Source organism: Trachurus japonicus, chromosome 17 (assembly GCF_045865225.1).
Source record: "Trachurus japonicus isolate A0001 chromosome 17, Traja_1.0".
Classification (NCBI taxonomy): Eukaryota; Metazoa; Chordata; class Actinopteri; order Carangiformes; family Carangidae; genus Trachurus; species Trachurus japonicus.
The window spans coordinates 13926747-13946919 of NC_140923.1; the positions used below are offsets into that span (position 1 = coordinate 13926747).

General features: G+C 42.0%; 1 protein-coding gene across 19 annotated transcripts in view; it reads right to left on the reverse strand.

Annotated features, from left to right (window-relative positions):
* The window catches only part of LOC146970269 (receptor-type tyrosine-protein phosphatase mu), a 172126-nt gene that overhangs the window by 42980 nt on the left and 108973 nt on the right, over window positions 1-20173 (reverse strand). For 4 of the 19 annotated variants that reach the window (XM_085804819.1, XM_085804817.1, XM_085804815.1 and 1 more), the window contains exons 13-19: window positions 19437-19473; window positions 18548-18622; window positions 16178-16313; window positions 14611-14640; window positions 4515-4732; window positions 1080-1160; window positions 380-406 (exon numbers count right to left, since the gene is read on the reverse strand). In XM_085804819.1, coding sequence (XP_085660945.1) covers window positions 380-406; window positions 1080-1160; window positions 4515-4732; window positions 14611-14640; window positions 16178-16313; window positions 18548-18622; window positions 19437-19473 — 604 coding nt within the window. Of the gene's footprint in view, window positions 1-379; window positions 407-1079; window positions 1161-4505; window positions 4733-14610; window positions 14641-16177; window positions 16314-18547; window positions 18623-19436; window positions 19474-20173 lie in introns of all 19 variants that reach the window. The other 15 variants (XM_085804826.1, XM_085804823.1, XM_085804825.1 and 12 more) reach the window with 6 other exon arrangements.

Here is a 20173-nt window from a genome sequence, read left to right on the forward strand (position 1 = left end):
ACGCAATGCGGATGGGATGGAGTGAAGCCAGCCTCAGCCCAGGAGAGGAGAGGAAAGGAGAGCCCCCCCCTCCCCTTGTTTGACGGGGAAGGGGGAGGAAGGAGGAAGAGGGGGGAGGAGGAGGAGGAGGAGGAGGAGAAGGAGGAAGAGGAGGAGGAGGGAGAGAAGCAGCAGGCAGGTATGAAGGTGAGGAAGCCATCTTTAGTAAAAGAGCCAACCAAAACCAAAAATGGAAAAAAAAAGTCTGTGCTTTTTTTTTTTTGTCCTCACAGTTAAGTCTCCAAGCAGCCATCTTATGAATGTAATGTACTGTAATTCTCTTTGACATTGAAGTAAGAATAAATAATCAACAGCAATGGGAAAAGAAAATGTGTCTCACCTAAGATAGCAGTTGGCACAAAGGGATCTGCTCATACCCCCATAACAAGTGCAGAAGTTGGAGGAGGAAAGAGAGTTGCAATAAATAAAAAAAGTCAACATAAGTTCACAAAAATAAAAATAAAAGAACAACAACAATAGAGAATAATAACGTAGCCGAGCTGCGTGACAAAAAACTTATATTTTCTCAAAAACAAGCTAATTATACAGTAAGTTGAGTTGATTATAAATCTAGCTGCCCTTTACTCCATCTAATCAATGAGCTGTGATCTGATTACATAAGACACACAATTACAGATATTATTGGGAGAAATTGAAGTCATAATTGAACAGCTAAATTTCATCTCAGCAAAGCGATAGAAAACACTTTTGTGTCATAACCAGAGATGTAGCGGGGTGCAAACCCATCTAAAGTCAATTTATCTACCTCCTCATTTGTGAAATCATCATTTAATTTCTAAAGCACATATGAACTCTATTAGGTACAATTATACCACACATTACAGCCTTAAATGTTCAACTAATTAATACTTGTTTGAAAAATATCGTCTCTTGTTAATCTATGCCGCTACTTTTGCAGGTTTCATGCTGACTGGATTTCACACCTTCTGGTTTCACTCAACATCACTGCACATGTACTAAGCACTTCTTTGTTGACATACAGGATAAGCGTGAGGAAATAGTGTACAGCGTATGTTTACCTGGGTAGTAGGAGTTGGTGGGGATGGAGGTACTGAGAGTGTTGGCTTTTGGCAGCGTGAAGGAGGAAGGTGATGACCCGGCTACAGATGAAAGCCAAAGAAAACACAACGACGAGGCATCAATAGTCAATAGTATTGCTCAATATTGCATGGGGTATTCAGAAAATCAACTTAAAGGAAAAAAATACCACTGTACAAGAATACTCTCCTTTCCAAATTACTAAAACTTCACCAAAATGACAAAAAAAACACAAAAAAAACATGTTTACACAGATACCCAGGGGCAAATTGCATCTCTTTTTTTCTTCTTTTTAAAAAAAAAAAGCCAAACAAAACAAAAATCCATTCACCTCCATTGTGCGGCAGTGGCGGCTGATATCTCTGAGACCTTGAGCAAATTAAACTACTTTGCTAGGAGGTTGGAGAGAAATGTGTTTCTTTGTGATTTAGGTGAATGGACTGTTCCAATAAAAGTACAGAAGTATAAGGAGTACAAATTTAACTCAGGCCTCAGGAATCCAGATTAATATATCGTCAATTTTTGTCTTTGTTTAGCACCATACAGTAGCTTCCTATAACCCAATAAGACACATATTGACAAATCTTGTACCCTAACCAACACTCCACAACTTTAATAGACAAACTGAGTAAAACCTGGAAGTCATTGTTGCTAACTGGAGCTGCTAAATTTGATTGTTTCAACCCATAGAGGGCAGTCACTCAAACATTTTTACAACAAAATATGCCAAATTGAAATACCTTGACTAAAATGTCAATAGTTGGACTACAATCAATCAACAACTCTCATAAACACCCAAATCCATTTTATTTTCAGCAGAAAAAAGTGGTTTGGGAATTGAGATACTCTATTGCTATGTATTTAATGTCGTTTAAGATCTTTATTGTCACTGTGCATAAATAGGCTACTGCTGGAGCATAAACCTCCAGATGCCTAAAAAAGAGCTAATGTTAGCATTAGCAAACAGCTGTTTACTTACCAAACTAGATGAAATTAAATTAGTTTGGTGTCAAATCTTATTCACTTCGCTACCTACAGTCAGGGTGAAAGCAGTTGTTTTGTTTTGTTTTGCTTATATTTCTATTCTATCACTTGTTTTCTTATAATGAAATTAGCATGCTAACAGCTTAGCCCTGATATGGTAGCATCAGCTAATGAAGCTAATGCTAAGAGCTAACTCTGGTTTTGTAAACACAGTGTTGGCAAACTATTATTTAAACAGCTGTTAATGCTAATGTTGACTATATAGAATAGCAAAAACGTACAAATAAATTAAAAAAATGTAGTGTATTGTATAGTAATGAATCATCATACTTACAAATGACAACTATTTATTTCATAAACTGTTGAGTCTTTTAAATGTAAAAGTGCTAGGCTACTCATTATTTATGATAAGGATAGGCATGGAGATAGTTACATTTAAGTGTTATCTATTATTTCTATTAGTGTTAACCAACAGTAGCCTTGTCTTCTTTTCTTTTTGCTTTTCTTTTAATCTATGTTTTTTCTTTTCTTTTTGTTGTTTTTTGCACATTTAGCCTACTGCTTGCCACATCTCGGTTTTATTTAACAAAAAATGAAAAAAATTAAATAAAAAACGTATCACAAAAAAGTAGCCTATCCTTATGCATATGACATACGTTAGATTACGATTTATGTAAAAACTTAATCTAGAAAATAACTGCTAACTCTAAAGTTGGTCCACAACAGAATTAGTGGTAGTTCAATAACCTCAAAGCTATCCCAGTTCTGCTTTTGCTGTGCCAGAGTAGAGCAGTTTTCATATGGACAATAGAGCAAATGCCCATTTGGCCTTTTGGCAACCTGAAGTGTCACCTGGTCGCACAACAAAATAAGGGCTTTTTGTAGGCTACAACAGAGCCAACTGTCAATAACAGGGTTTGGGTTATGAGTGCAGGTTGTTCAGGAGTAAGCTTAAATCTGCCAGTCATGATGTTTTGAGCCAAAGTGACACTATTGACAGTCATGTAAGGTCATGGAGACCACGCCAAATCTTAGAATACAATATAGAAGACATTACACTGACAGGCCGGGTACAGAGTAATGCATTTAAATCATTTACGCTGGCAGACAGATTTGAACATCCTATACTAACAGACAGTTAATCAAGGTCAGAGCATCTTTGGGGCTCATCCCCTGCAGGGGTGCGGAGACAGAAGCTGCTGCAGAGTTTTAATCTGATGGTTTTGCCTGGGATTATACCAGGTCAAGCCCTGGGTGCAGACTTAGCCGAGCTGTCTATCAACCAAGTATTAACTTTAACCTGGGACGGAGAAAATTAAAAGGTTATCACACCGCAGCACGTCTAGTAGCCTATGTGTTGTGTATTTCCACCGTGAGTTGAAAACAGAACAAGAGTTTAGCACCTCATGACAGACTTTTAGTGGTGCTCATTTTTTATTTGAGAGGCTTTGAGGCCAGTTTTAGGTATTCCAGATGTCTTATTGATCAGAATAGCAGACACTCCTCTGACTACTAACAAGCATTTACACAAACATTTCCACAGCTGACCAGTTATGGTGTGAGTATCAGCAATTGGATCCTTCATGTAAATTATTAATAATGCCAATTTAAGTTTACTTTTACCTAATTTGACAAAAAATAATTAGAGAAACTAAAGAAATTTAAAAGCAGAATATGTAAAAAGGATAGAACAAACCCTTCAGGGCTTGTGAAGAAGCATGAAAAAAAAAAAAAAAAATGAAACAATCTCTCCCAAAATCATATCAAAGTATTTTCTGTCAAACAAAAGTAAATTCTCTTCAGCTGTATTGAAGAAGCAGTTTCCCTGCTGACTACCAAGAGCGCTGGTAACAACGGGTAGTTTTTCAAAAGCGACAAAATTACTGTCAAATCATTTGCACGCACTGAATAAAGTCTTGGGTGGAACAAGGCAGAAAAACAAAAAACAAAGGGATGTGAAGACAGTTGTTCATTAAAAATCCATTTTCAAAACTAATTTATGCAACTAGTTGTGGTAAGTGATAAAAAAAAGAAAGAAACAAAAACACCTTTATCGTGGTAATAAAAAAAGAAAGAGTTTTGATTCCCATTGTTCTGCAAAATTTGAGATTTTGTGTAGCAGGAAGTCAAAACAATTATGTTACCAGGACACGTCTGTTCAAATGTTGAAATTTTAAATGCAAGAATGAGTTGTTGTTATTTTACTTAGAAAAATGTTCCTAACTCCACGGTTGACTTGGAAGAAGACCAAGATTCACATTTTCATCAGCCTGCCCAGTGCGACTATGTCCTGTGCAGCCAAGTTTGATTTCTTTCTCACCTGACCAAACCAAATAAATTGCTTCCAGCCTGCTCGGCGTGTGTGACTGTAAAAAAAAAAGGAAAAAAAAGAAAAAAGAGGCAGGTATAGGGCTGATGCTGACCTGTCTTACCTCGGCCGTTGAGCGTGAGGGCACACTCGCTGCGGCCGTTGAGTGTGAGCGCACACTCGCTGCGGGTGGTCAGCGTGTGGTTGTGTGTGTCCATGAAGGAGAGCGCCTCGTCACAGTTGGTGCCCTGCTCCGTGTAGCTCTTGTCCATGGAGTTGACCATCACTGTCATTTCCTGGCGGGTGCTGTTCAGTGTCTCCTTACGCTTCTTAGCCAATTTCCTTTCACAAGGCGGGGGGAAAGACATAAAAACAAACAATCAGACAAAAGCCAACAATGACTGCGCTTGAATTGATCTGATATGATACTGGCAGCGATGACTCATAGATGTAATGAGATGGCGGAGCTAATGTGCCCCTGGTTTTGGTCACATTAGGGTTTATTAAGGCTCCAGATGCTTTTTGAAGCAGTGATATATAAATCCTTGAGGATGTGGAAAGGTGTGACACCCTAACCCAAATACATCAGGAGGCCCTGATGATTTAAAATTAGCTTATAGTATTTGGGGGGCTGGAAGAATTAGAGTTATGAACGGTGAACTGAAACAGTCAACCTGCTTTTATTGACCTACTTGGAGTTGATGCGCTGGAGCCTACAAGCAATCTGTTCCTAATCAAACACCATTAAAGCATCGAGTCAACACGCAGACACACACTCATACACTTCACATGTACGCACAAACACACACTGTCAGGAGAGGGACGCTTATGTAAAAGCAGATCACATTTCACTTGTCCTGAGTTCACACATGAGACCGTTCACAGTCAACACCCGACATACATTCATTAAATACGTACTACAGTCTTGTGACCAGGGGTTGTTGTCAAAGCTCAGAACTAAAGGTCATGTGTGTTTGCTCCTGTGATGTCGGAGCCACTTTTAAAACAGTGTCTTGTACAGAGGATCCTTTCATGAAATGTGAGTTTTAGTGTCGACTTTTAAGTGTCATACAGTATGTTGCTTTTGTTCTGGCTGAAATATAGTAGCAATATCATTTTGTACTGACATTAACAGTCCCCAGAGGATGAAATCGATGACTTTCAGGACTCCTTGACTCAAATCACAATTGTTTTAGGGACAAGTCTTTACACAAACTAAAAGGCACTTTCTGTGGATGGACCTTAAAGGGATAGTTCAACATTTTGGCAAACTGGCCCATTGCCATAATCCCTATAGTTTTAGGAGTAGGTTCGTTACCTTTAATTGTTGGTGCAAGCTATTTTTAGAACGGCGGAGCGGAGCCGCGAGCTGCTCAGAGCTACGCCAAAGAGGCTAATGGGATTTCTTGGTTTCCCTCATCAAACTCATCAAATACACAATCCAACAACTCCAAAACGCTCTGGTGGACAAGTTGTGGCCTGCACATTCACCACGCTATGAGATAAGAACAGAACATTACAAGAAGGAGTTGTTTGCACCGACAATTAAAGGTAACGAACATACTCCTAAAACTATAGGGATTATTGCAATGGGCCAATTTGCCAAAATGTTGAACTATCCTTTTAACACTAACTTTTAGCATCCTAACATGCTAGATTAAGATGGTAAACATGCTAAACATTAACACCATGTTAGCATTCTGCCATTATCACATAGCACTCCGCCCTACTGTACAGCATTAATGCTAGCACGGCTGTAAAACGTAAACAATAAGAATAAAAACGTGATTTTCCTAAACGACTTCTGTAAATGTAATATTATTGTTTTATTTTTCTTTTGAAGGGCTACTGGTCCTCTGTCTTTTGTGTCTGGTGTGGAACTTTTTTGTTGCATAACTTTGTCCTGACTCCACCAACTTTTTAAAAAACAGCTGGACACTGAGAATCACTGAACCTGTGAACTAAGGAAGGCCTTAAACTGCAGTGAGGATTTTGTCCGACTGCCGCATTGTAAATGAATGTACACCACACGAGACCTTAAAACTCTCCTCCTTCACTAACTTTGCTCAAGTGTCCTATAAGTACGGCTCTGAATCCCTGAAGGTGTGTCACTCTGACGCTAACCCCGGCCTCTGACCTCCTGGAGGACGGAGCCACTCGCATTAAGAGGATTTCCCTCTGGCGATCCATAATGCATCACATTATCACTCGGAGGAGTTAACCCTCCTGTACTTCCGTAAAGGTTGCGCTACAGAAAAAAAATGGCAAACAGCTTGAGTGGGAACATACTGTATAGCTATAGCTGTATCTGATGGCTGCTGCTGCTCTGTAGCTGGAGGGGGAGCAAGCGGTGTAAAAATTAACTATGGCAGCCCTCACACTGATCCTCGCACTTTGTTACTCTCTGTGTGACCCCTCTGCCTATTTGAATTGCAGTCTCTCTCACGGACAACTGCTGTCTAATGACGCACTCCTGCTGCTTTGTTTTCGCAAATCTCCTCTGTTTATTCAATTCCGTCGCTGTCTTGTGCCATATGGCAACAGGCCCCCGCTGCCTTCAAACAGTCATTTGCTCTGAAGGCCGCGACGTGAGGCTAATAGTGGAGCCGTTCTTCAGAAAGGGAAGTGACAAAGTAGTGACATTTTCATCTGCCGGACCCACTTTTTGTCTTTAATCTGCAATTAGAGTCAGGAACAAAATGGCAATCTTGTCTCTGTTTTTTTTTTTCCATTATTGCTTCATATTGTAATAAGGAGTGAGGAGGGTAAAGGGGGGAGGAGGGGGAAGCTGTATGTATACCCCAGGCAATGATTCGGCTCTGTGTGAACTCATGACGAAGACTGTTTAGAGTCACTATATTCCTGGTTTTAATACTGTATCGCTGGTCTTATTTCTGCATCTGCTGAGACTTGGATTTCCTCTTTCCTGGCCGGGGTAACAGCTGAAGTCGGAGCGCCGGAGATAAACGAGGCTGCACAGACAACCAGTGCCAAAAATGAGGAAAGCACCAGCAATACTGGGATGTTTGCTAGGCACGGTGGGTGTTAGATGAAGATTAATTGGCACGCTATTCTCTCCTCATTTGTAAGACGGGAAAATTTAATGATAGATGACTATATTACAGGATCTGATGTGCTGGGAGATAGTACAAGAAAGTGTACAGTAGCGTGTTTGTGCGCGTTGATGAATGTGACCATTTATCATATCCCCGGATAGTTAGCGTTATAGCGGCGCACATGGAAAAATCCCAGCGAAAGAAATTTGTAGAACTGATTGCTCGCAGGCATGCCCCACAATAAAATCACAACATTTCCTCTGAACGTGCATATTAAGGGGGCGAGACAGACAGATGGCAGAGACGTCTGAAGCAAAGAGTGAGCTAACATGCCAGGTATCTATAACAGGCAACTCTCATTAGAGATTTTGTCTGCAGTTCAGTACATGACAGGCCCGGCATATCTGGGATCTAAGTGAGCAGAGCTCCCGACTCCACCAGTTCAGCTACAACAAAAAGGGAAGCTGCTCAGATTGTACGTCTGAGCGTGTTTGCCAGAATGTCTGTTCTGTGGGAGGTGACGCTGCTGCAGCTTCTAAAACAAGAGCTTCAAAACCTCAAGCTCAGCATGGTGGGCCTCATTTCAGCACCGGAGCAGCCTAAACCTTGTGACATTGGGACAAAGGAGGCTTCATTAGAGGATCCACACACATCTGCGGTGTGTGTGCGCGGTAGATGACTGACATCCAGCTGGGAGGGGCAACAGAAGCGTCTTTGATTAACCCAGTGGGGGCATTTCAGTAGTTGTTTGCACTCTGTCTCATTTCAAACTTGTCTCCGTCTTTAACACTTTCCTCCACGAGGTTGTCAGTGCAGCCCCTCATCTGTATACTCACTTTAGAAGTCAAAACAACAGAAAAAGCTGAAAAACTATTTCTCATTGCAGACTCATTGCAGATTCAGCGACGCACAATAACTGTTTATCTGATAACATGATTGCTTTCATTGATTTGGTAAAACAGTGTATTTTTTAGCACACAATAAAATGAAGATTGTCCCTCATAACTTTACCATATGAAACAGAAGGAGCCACGAGATTTAGGACCGAAGAAGTTAAACTAAAAGAATTTAATAAGAGCTTCGCAACAATGGGGACTGAATGATTAGGGTGCACTTAACAAGGGCGTTACTGCTCTCCTACACAACCTCTACCCTGCTTTTCTGGTTCATCTTCACTTCCACTGTCAAATAAAGGCATAAAAAGCGCCAAAAAATAACCAATTTGCTGAATAAAATATGTGAATATATTTTAGTTTACTAATGAAATGTATGACGTGTCACACCCTAGGGAGTTGGTTTTGTAGTATGGTGATTACATTCTCTCATAAGAGTAGTAATCTATAGTATACAGTATACCACTTTGTTGGCAGTAAAAAATAGTACATAATCTGAACATGCATACTTGTATTTCTGCTCCCTACATTAAGATTTAGTTATTTAAAGTTAAAGGGATAGTAGTTCAACATTTTGGCAAATTGGACCATTGTCATAATCCCTTTAGTTTTAGCAGTAGGTTCGTTACCTTTAATTGTCGGTACAAGTTATTTTTAGAATGGCGGAGCAGAGCCGTGAGCTGCTCAGAGCTATGCTACGGAGGCTCATGGGATTTCTTGGTTTCCCTCATCAAACTCATCAAATACACAATCCAACAACTCCAAAACGCTCTGGTGGACAAGTTGTGACCTGCACATTCACCACGCTATGAGATAATAACAGAACGTTACAAGACAGAGTTGTTTTAGAGGTAAATTCATGCAAAACCGCTGATGCGCGTTCCCGTCAGGGGCAGTTTTTCAGCAAGCAGTCTCTGCATTTGCTTGAAAACAACTCTGTCTCCTGATGTTCCATTATTATCTCACAGCGTGGTGAATGTGCAGGCCACAACTTGTCCACGACAACGTTTTGGAGTTGTTGGATTGTGTATTTGATGAGGGAAACCAAGAAATCCCATTAGCCTCTGTAGCGTAGCTCTGAGCAGCTCACAGCTCTGCTCCGCCGTTCTAAAAATAACTTCACCAACAGTTGAAGGTCACGAACCTACTCCTAAAACTATAGGGATTATGGTAATGAGCCAATTTGCCAAAATGTTGAACTATCCCTTTAAGTTATAGCACTACATATATCCAATTCCAGCCTAACATTACAAAAACCTATACAGTGTATGTCATTTTCAATGTTTCATGTGAGACTTTAACATACCAAGACTTCCTCTGTTGTAGTGTTGCTGTCTGTACGACGCCAAATAAACATGATCCTGTATGTAGTTAAGTAAGAGGCTGATGATGAGTGCAACTGTGAATTGAGCCAAACATAATTTTTTAAATATATCTATTTAAACTTCATTATTCTGTGCATGACATCCCTCCGCCCTGCTCGAGCTGCTCTTCCTCCTCTCCCCTCCCTCATCAACATGCAGAGCTCGTAGGTGCAAAAAAATCTGCAAGGCTTGTACCAATTAATGTGATTCTTGCTGCATGTTCGGCTTGTAAGGTTTAATCAAGGTGTTTGCCCTGAGCACATTGTGTTATACATGGTACATTTAGTAGGCCTCCCATTCTGACACTGAGTGCAATAGAGCTGATTATGAAAAGTAAGATTTCTACAGAGTGGTGGCGGCGGTGATTCATATTTCTGTCTTTATGTGTGTTTCTTGGTTCAACAATGGAGAAAAGCTATTTAGATATTTAAAAGTTAATTATAAACACAAAGAGGGGCTGATTCTATTTTGGCTTTTCTCTGGTTCTCTTGTCGATACAACGACGCAGACAAACACACTATCAGCATGCAGATGTGTTTACCTTTCGGGCTACTCTGTAAAACGTATGCACTCCTCATACCTTAAGGGATTTACGATATAAGTGACCACCTGTCAGATGGAAATGGAACATGTCACTCCTGAATAGTGTCGGGGGAGGGGATTTGTTTTTGTTTTTTATGAGCCGATACAATAAAAACCTCCGGCAGAAACATCAGGCATGACAACAATATTTATAGGCTGAATTCATCACTACATAGTTCATACAAGTCTTCCGATTTTATCTCATGTCATGTCGTGTTGCTGCTGTGTTATATCTTTAAAACGGAGTTGGACGTTTAACTCTCAGGCCTCAAAATAACAGGTGGCAGGAGAAACATATACCATACATAAATCATTGTCCTAAATAATGACTTCAAATAAAATCATTCAAAGCATTATTAATGTTTTGGTTGTTGTACGGCAGCTCATAAAGTTGGCAAAGCAAATGTTTCTGGCGATGTTTCAGTGCTCAGTCCTTTTAGCTCAATTTTGGTCTCCACCCACTCCGGAGCAAACTATCAGGCCTTTAAACTGCTATCTGCTGCAAAATATTAGTGTGTCTGCTGATTGGTGCTGGGTAGGTGGCGTTTAATATATGACTTCATGTACAGTACATGAAGTACAGATCCTTCTCTGACCCTGAGCCACGACATTCAGGTTATACATGAACCCTAAGCCTAGCCTGAACTTGCTTCTCTGCAGATTTGCAGAGAACTGCAGAGAGATCAAGATACACAGCCCTATTCATACGTTTGGCATAGCAATTAATCCATTGTTAATGGAAATATATTAATAACGCAGCTTTTAAATTAAGAAATGTTTTTTCTTCTGTATCGGTTGCTATAGAAAACAGAAATGTGTAAAAGACCAATGTTGATATGAACAAGAAGATAAAAATCCAGACTAATTTACTTGCATTAACTTCTTTAAGTTTTAGTTTTTTCTGTGCTGTGTAAACTTTTGGATTTTATGTATGTTTTTCACTGACAGACTCGTTCATTATGATAAAATAAGCATGGACTGTGTTAGGTTATTTATTAAGAGAAATCTAGTCATTCACATCACATACCTGAGGTTTGGCAAGTCTGACAAATCAAGTCAGAACGCCATACGCTAAGTGTGTTTCTACTTAACACGCCCACTGCTTGATGGATGAATCCGACTCTCTCGGGAACAAAGACCCAATCGCAACCCTTTGCCCTGTGCCAATTGATCTCCCTCTCGTCCCCAGCAGCAGCAGCAGGCAGAGCGGCCGGTACAGCCACCTGATTAAAGAGCGGTCATATATTTGATCACACATGTAACCGCATCCCTAATGAGCGCGCTGACTGATGTTGTGTGGCGCGATAACCCCCGCAGCCACCTCTGGCAGTATACCTAAAGTGCATATTTTGGCGACTGCATGATGTTCTCATGCCTTAAAAAATGACTTTGATGAATGCATGAGAGCATTAATAGGGCTCATCAATCATGGAGGTGTTGTAATCTCATGGCCGGCGAACGAGGCTGTCACAGGAGCTGCAGATGAACACTTCAGAGAGAAGAGCTTCTTAAGGATGCAGTCCATAATTAATATGACAATATAAACTATAAATGCTGATATATGCAGAATATTAGTTACTTGGGCTGCGCTAAGACTCTTGGTAGAGTGGTATCAGAGAAGAGGAAAAGGACTAAACATTCACGATCTTCCAAAGTGAAAGTCGGGGAACTTCCAAATTAGCCAACATGCCTCTGTGTTTCCATCCCAGGGACAGATAGAGGGAGAAAAATGTCAGGAATGGGGATTTTTTTCTATTATTGAATGGGGCGTCACTTGATGCACAACTTGATGCCACCTCTTAGTGACCTCCCAGGAAAGTATTTTGGTTTTTACTACAGGCCTAGAATTGAATATCCTGTTGCCTCCAGGTGAAATGTTTTCATTACACTCAAGAGTTTTTTAATCAATTTACTCTGACAACACATGACAGAAGTGCAAATTAGATGGCAAGTATAACATATACCGCCTCTGATATGAAACAATGTATGTGCACTGTGCCTGATGAATCCATACAACTGCAACAAGCAGCTACAGTGGAGGACGAGGTGAATATGAATCAATCAAATCATCATTTAAAATCATTGTGGAGTGGATTCTAGTGGTTGAAATAATGCATTACTCCTTCTAGCCATTCATAAATATGTAAATGAACAGACATCATGCATGAAAATGTAACAGGGCCGTGGCAGATTTTCCATCACAGCAGTTAACCAGGGGGTCGGTGTGACTTGTTGCAGCGATTGCCCCTTTTCTTCTCCGGTTTTATTTACTCCCCATATTCCCAAAGTGTGTTTTATTATCTATTAGTATTTGCTGCTGTCGTGGCACATTTCCACACGGGGAGGATCATTAATCCTTCATCCTTATCTAGCTGTATATTATGTAGTTATCTTGTCAGCTTTGGAGAGGAGTCACAACAGTTACGGCTCTGTGGTTCCCTTCTTTTTAAATCTAAACAGCAAAACCCTCAATTCATTTTGACACATCAGACTGTGGAGACGCGTGGTGGACGTGGCTGGCTGCTGCCGAGGCTACTATTGCAAATCAAAACCTTACTGTCGATTGTTTGTTCGGAGCTGGAACATCCGACCTGAAACCCTGTCAATCAAAGCAAGCACGCCTCCGAAACATGGAACTGAATGTCCCGTTAATGGAAAAATAGAAAACAGCCATAATGGGGGATAATGTATTGACTTGTGTACAGGATATTGGGCTCTTTCCCCACTGTCTATTTTGGAGCCAGCTTTACACCGCTACAAAAACTACACTACATCCTAATGCATTTCTGTCGCAGCTGCTGCACACATACACACACTCACACACACTCTCTCTGACACACATGTGATAATTAAAATAACAAAAAAAATATATTTTTGATTATTTCACCGACTGTCTCCTCTTTTCCTGCCGAGCTCGGCCAATGTGTGTTCACAGCTTTGATGACACCACCCCTCTAAGTCATCGGGCTTTCCATTCAAGACAGCTGTGATCTAATATGAGTGACACGCTGAGTATTCAGAGTAGTATTATCTCCAGGTGTATTCGAAGATGTGCTTTGATGCGAGGCAGCCTCCATTCTCTCCTCTGATCACAGTCATCTCAAGACAGATTAGTTGGCATCCTTCACAAAGACCGTACAGAGGGAGCCTATGAGCTACAGCGGAGAAGGCAGAGCTGCAGAATAAGCTTCTTTACCATTCAGAGGTGTGATGTGCAAGGCGTCTGTTATATTAAGAGCGAAACAAGCAAGCGCCACGGCTATTGTTTTATGATGTTGGAGACATCTAAATAGAAAGGAGGCTAGTCTGTGATCACATTAGCCTGGTCGGTACGTGATGCAAACGTCTTATCAGCTAAAGACACAACTCCACCATCACCATAGAATCAATGGGATGGACGTGCAGAGACCCAAAAAACATGCTCGGGGAAAAAAAAAGAAGAAAAAAGCAGAGAGAGAGAGAGCAAGGGAGAGATAGAAAGAGAGAGAGAGCGTGAGGTGGTTTGATGACATAGTGAGAAGATGGAGCAGGGGTAGAAACAGACTTGAAATTACCACATGCATATGGAGCCAGATTGGTAGGGTCAACATGTTAGCTCATGCTTTAAATTTTCAGCGTAATACCGATCACTGAACTGTGAATCTGTCAATGCTGCGCAGCTATTGATTGCATATTTTCTTTTTAGGCATTTGCAGAGAGTGTGATACATGAGTGTACTTGAACTACCTCATTGAGGTTCAGGGCACAACTAAAGCGTAGATGCACAGTGATAGGCACTTCAAAAAAATCTAACTTTGACAAGTCAACAGAGATGGAATCATTGGAGGCGAATGAAAAATTCACACTCAGTAAAAATGCAGTAGCTTGCTGCATTGATTTTTTTTTTTTTTTCCTTTTCACAAGATGAGTTTGGCAGCCGTACAATCATTAAGGCAGTTTAGTACATCATTTGATAAACAAACCCCCCCCCCCTTTAAAAAAAAAAAAAAAAAGTCTTGCAGAAATTACGTCTGCAGCAACTAACATGCTTCTGTGTTTCTGCGTCTCACTTGACAGTTCAGATTTGGTGGGGGTGCAGCTGCGTCTGTCTGCTTTTCGTCAGAAGTCGTGCCAATGTGACATACAGTGTGATGCGCTCATCGCGTGGAGAGATGGCACCGCGGTGGCGTGTTCCTCCGGTTTCCCCCAGCAGAGATTACAGTTGGGGCCTCTGTAATAGCTCTGGCCGGGGAAGGAGGATGACATGGCTCTTTGCATGCATGGGAAAAACAGCGTGTGGGTGAGAAAGAAGCATGGCACTAACATTACACAGAGTGGTTACTTACAGGTAGTAAGTGTAGGAGTGATAGGTTCTTCTGCCGAGTGGGGTGGTGGTAGGATTTAAGCAGTGGAGGAGGGGGGAGGGGATGGAATGAAAAGGAAAGAAAAAGTAAAAATATATTAATGTTTGAAAAAAGAGTAGAAATGAACAAAATCAGATATGGTGGCATACGTGGAGGTAAACTAGTGATCGTGAGGGAAAAAGGTGATCGCTTGGAGTCATGTCATGCTTTTGCGAGTATAGGAGGAGGGGGGGGGCGAGGGGGGGGGCCTCAGTAAAGTACATGTACGACACGAAGAACTCTAATCAAATACATATGGAGCTAGTCTGCACCATGAGATTGACAATCAGACACAACCCCCCCCCCTCCGCGTCCCCCTACACCCCTCCTTACACTTTCTTTCTTTTATGAACGCATCATTCTATCCATCTATAAAAATAAAAAAAATTACCATATCTGACCTGCGAGGCTGAAACTTAATGAGCGGTTTGAATGCCTACGCACAACTCCTGATTCCCTGTTGGTGACAATAAATTACGAGAAAATTCAACCAATGAAGTCATCTCCATCTCTGGTTTGATTAAGGCTAATTGAAAACAATTCCATTAGTGCGTGCTGATTCCTCGCACCCACCCACTGATGGCTGTGCTGTGCTACCCAGACAAGCCCCCCCCTCTCCACCCTCCACCCCCCACCGCTGCAGAAAATGAAGAATCATATATTACTGTCAAAAATAAACACGGAACATAGTGATCTTATTAGTACACAACTAAGCCTTCCCACTCACAGCTACGTCTACCTCTTCATCTGCTGCACTGACCTTTACTTTTCATTTCAAGACAATCAATCGGAAATTTAAAAAAAAAAAAGGAGAAAGTACGGTAAAGTACGGCTAACACACACTGAGACTTACTTCTTCTTTTCTTTCTTATCTTAGTGTTTGAAAAATCGAGATATTAAAAGGACCTTGTGCCCAACAATATATATAGATATATAAATAAATAAAAAACCTCTGCAGAAGCTGCCACTGTATTATTCCAAGCCTTGGTGTAGACAAACGGGGGGTTGATATTTGCTGAGCTTTAGCTCCTCTGATTGCTGGGATATGTACAGAGCACCTCTCTCCAGCATGGGGTCCGGGGCTAATGTAAACTTAGCCTTCAGCTACGCGGCCATCCTCTTTTCTTTTGGAGCCTTTCATCATATTTTCTTTCTTATCTCCCCTCTTCCTCAGCACCATACCACAGGCCTCAAAAACATTTCTTTCCTATTCCCATTCCGATGTCGTTGAAGCGCTGCGCATTTGTTTGAGGGCGCCGTGGAAGGGGATTAATTTTTCATGGCACACTGTATCTCATGGCTGTAAACAGCCTTAATGGGGCGTATCAACATAATCAAATTAATTATTTACCACGACGCTGACAATACTACCGTTTGAGGGAGGAATGTGCAAAGTGACAGAACAGAAAAACTGGATATTTGTGAGCACTCTGCGACTAAAGTTCAACCTCCTCTTCCACAAATGTGAATTTAGTGATTTATTTCAGCGAGTAAGAGAAAAAAGGCTTACCTTTTCTTCATGAGGAGCACCACTCCCAGGAAGATGATGACGAAGAGGAGGATGCCGGCGGTGACCCCGGCGATCTTCACCGTGTGGTCGGTTTGCTTCTCCGGCTCCACCGCGTCAGGTTTGTGAGTGGCTGCTCCTGGAAAACATCACAACAAACACATCACGAGATCAAACAGAGCACAGAGTAATTAAGGCTGTTTGACTGTTTGCTATTGTTCTGCAGGAAACAAACAGCTGAAGAAGAGGAAGACGTCTATATTTTCAGTATTTCCTCTTATTGATTCTGACTGTGTGGACGACTGAGGCTGATTAATCAATACGCTGATATTCTGTGGCATTCTGTGGACCGGGAATATCAATACACATTTATTGGCTCAGAGTAATGTTTATTTCTGAACACGAGAGAGACTCCCTATTGTCCCGCAGACTCCACCTTTAGCTCCGTCCTTAGTGGGCATCAGCGCTCTGTGGATGGAGCTGCACTCGGGGAGATAAGTGTTGCACCATCTTTACCCTTGGTTAATCATGTTTGGGGCAAATGGTTTGCTGGGCTGTAGAAAAATGTAGGTTGCAGAGCGGAGGAGATAATACCCAGGAAGATAAAAAAGCCTGAAATAACTAAAACATTAAATATCAGCTCTGGCGGAGATAGCCCAACAACGAGAGAAAAGAAGAGAGAAAGGGACGGGGGGGTGGGTGAGGGGGGAGAGGGATAAAACAGAGCAGCTTGTTTTAACAGCATCTGCTCCCTGAGAAGTGATAAGAAGCACTCTGAGGAAGACGACGTTGCTGGAATCACAACTGTCCACCTCAACAACACCATTATTCCTTGTCACCAGGGGTAAATTTAGAATGATAAATTGTTATGTCAGACAAATCTGTTCGACTGGGCTTCCTTCACTCTCCTCGGCGTTGCCATTTCCTCTCCCTATCAAAAAAAGGTAAATATCCATCCCAGGGTGGTGGTGACATATTGTTCCTGCGCTGGGGTGTCGCTATCAACAGTCACGCCTTTATTTATTTAGATGTTCTTGTTTAGTTTCTTTTCCTAAAGGCAGAGTGGTGGCGACGCATTAACAATCACATCTGGACTATAGGGTTGTCACGATAAAGAAAAAGAAAAACAGAACCCATGTACTTTTAAATTCACTACTTTATTGAAAACTGTCAAGTATTTAATGTAACTGTGCTTCAACATCTTTTTGCACAGAATTTAATAGGGCTGCCCCCAAATAGTCGACCAAGCAAGCCCCCCCCGCCTCAGCACCAAAGACTGTATCAGTACCCACCTCATCTACTGTGTTTATTGGTGATAAACGGGCATACTGCCTGTAATAACTGTAAAACCTGACTGGCAAGAATCGACACGGCTCGCCGAGGGAAAAGTTGTATATTCGGTTCTGATGATACCAGAAAAAAGCAAGTATCGATTTATTTGCTGTTTATTTCAGTTCTTGTGACAACCCTAATCTAGACTGATGGGAGTTGGTTTTGTCTCAATATACTGATACAGGATAATCTTACAGAGACAAATCTACATTAAAGTGTGCAGAGGTCTGTGTTCAATATTCCTCCATTCAAAGCTGAGAAAACTTTTTGATAGTTGGGGGACGCTGCGCTCCTGGAAATCCTCCAGATCTTCACGGCGAGCACTCCGGCATCCCCCTTTTTTTGTGTGTTTACAGTTGTCACAACCGCAACAGCTACCAACCACTTAATCTCCCCCCAGAAATAATGAGAAATATTCATGAAAGAGGATTAACTCCTGTCAGAAATCTCCAACATTGACACATCAAATGACAATTGCACCTCAAACAGGTCTTTCATGTCCGGTAATGCTGAGAAGATGAAGGTAGGAAGACGACGTCTGCAAAAGGCTTTGATTCAATCTCACTGACTATATGCAAATAGCAAGACAATAAACAAAGAAAGAAAGAAAAAATAATCACACACACATGCAATAATCTTCTGCTTTTGTTTTCATCTTGAGAAGAATCAGCAGTATGGCCGCCACAGGTTGTGGGCGGAGCTACTGAGATGGTCAGAGACCGACGACTATGCATAGTCTGGGGCCGTTGACTCGCTTGTTTTGGTAAGCAGCCGGATCCAGGAGACGTCAAAATAAAAGCACCAAGCTAATAAAATGCGGTGAAACTTTTTAATTTAAGGAATATAATTTACAAGAAAATCCCTGAGCCATTGAGTTAACCTTTTTCTTTTGTTGTATTACAAGTTTTTTGTCTATTTTATAAGTTTTATGTTGGTGAAACACTTTTACTTTGGTGATTCAGAAACCAGGCTCTTCTCCTCTCTGAAGAGCCTGGTGACGCGAGGCTAGACTATGCAGAGAGAGACTATATAGGGTCTGACCTGGTAGTTGGTTGTCGCCGGCTGCCGGGGCGATGCGGATGTACGGCGTTGTGAGCTGAGTCACGAGTATGGCAGCTGAGTAGGGTCAGTGGATCCAGGATGGCATGCAGTAGAGAGAGACAGAGAGAGAGAGAGACAGCCACACCAATCATCATGCAACACTGAGGCAGAGAAAGACAACTGTTACAGTATTAAGACAGCATCTCTTCAGTCAAGTCAAGTCACACACAACTTTTTCTTTTTACATCTGTGAGCTTAATGTGGTGCATAAAAAAAATGTGTCCCTTCAGGTGATAAGATTGATCCTATGATCCTTCCACTTCTCGTATATGCTATTTGACTCGGGGCTATCGAGCCATGCAGATGGAGATATCTGGAAGTCCGCAGCAGAAATCCATAGCGGAGCTGCATGCAAACTCCACAATATACGAGATTGTTGGGGCGTGTGACAGGACCTCCCACGGCTCAGAACAGAGTGTGACTAGGGCTCCCTCTGGCCTTATCAATTCTGCTCCCCGATCAATGGTGCTTAGACTTCATCACCCCTAATGTGTGGAGCAGGATGCGCAGGCAGCATAGCTAAGTACCTACAGACCTCGGTGGGCGCGCACGCTGCCTCCCAGTCATGGAAAAACACATGTTCTTGATCAATCTATTGACCAAGTTCACGTGAAGAGCATATCACCCACTACTTGAAGACGACTACATGTGAAGTCAGAGCTGTTTCTGCTGTTTTATTCAATGAAGGGTGAGGCTATGTTGTCAGTATGCGTGAGTTTCACACTCTCGGTCTGAAACATGCTCATTTTGTTAAGTTAAGTTCTCAGAAAATCAAAAACACGGCCGATGTTAGAAACGTCCTCATTCACACCGTCTGATCCGGTCCTACCTTTGGTGGCCACTCGAACACAGTCGATCTTGGTCTCCTGTTGCAAAGACAAGAAATGAAGAAGACAGGGGAAAGAAAAGGAGACAGACGTTAGACACACAAAGGCAAAGGCACACTTGCAGCGGCAGCAACAACAACACCTATCTAAGAACCCGTGGTTACAACAAAAACAGCTCGACCAGCTCCATGCTGTCCCCTATCATGTGTTGAGCTCAACGACTGTGACACAAAACGCAGTTAGGCGAGAGGGCCCATAGCACAGATTAGTGGTGCTGAGCTGCTGATTTGTCAGCCAACAGCGATCTGTCGGCTGCCTGCGGCTCAAGGTGGTCAGCCACTGTGGAGAAACCAGAGCCCTGTGACAGGCGACACCAGCCCAGCATGCGGGGCTCCAAAACGACACGTCAGGGAGGCTTTCTGAATATGTAATGGAGTTTCAGCCTTCAACAACACACACACACATATGCGTCTCGTGCTGTTGTCAGAGAAGTTTCTTGTCAACAATGGTCTAGTGAACAGAAAAAAGGACGCAGACAGGAACAGGGAGGCGGTGAGTAGCACAACACAAAAGACATGAGCGCCGTGCCCCCGTGTTTGACCCGGGCCGAGCCGTCCATCGAGCGGCGAGCAGCAACACACACGGGAGAGAGACGGCGTTTAGAGACCACGGGAGGCAATAATGAAGAGAAGAAAGGAGGAGGAGAAGAAAAAAAACAAAACATCCAGCGCTCAATGTG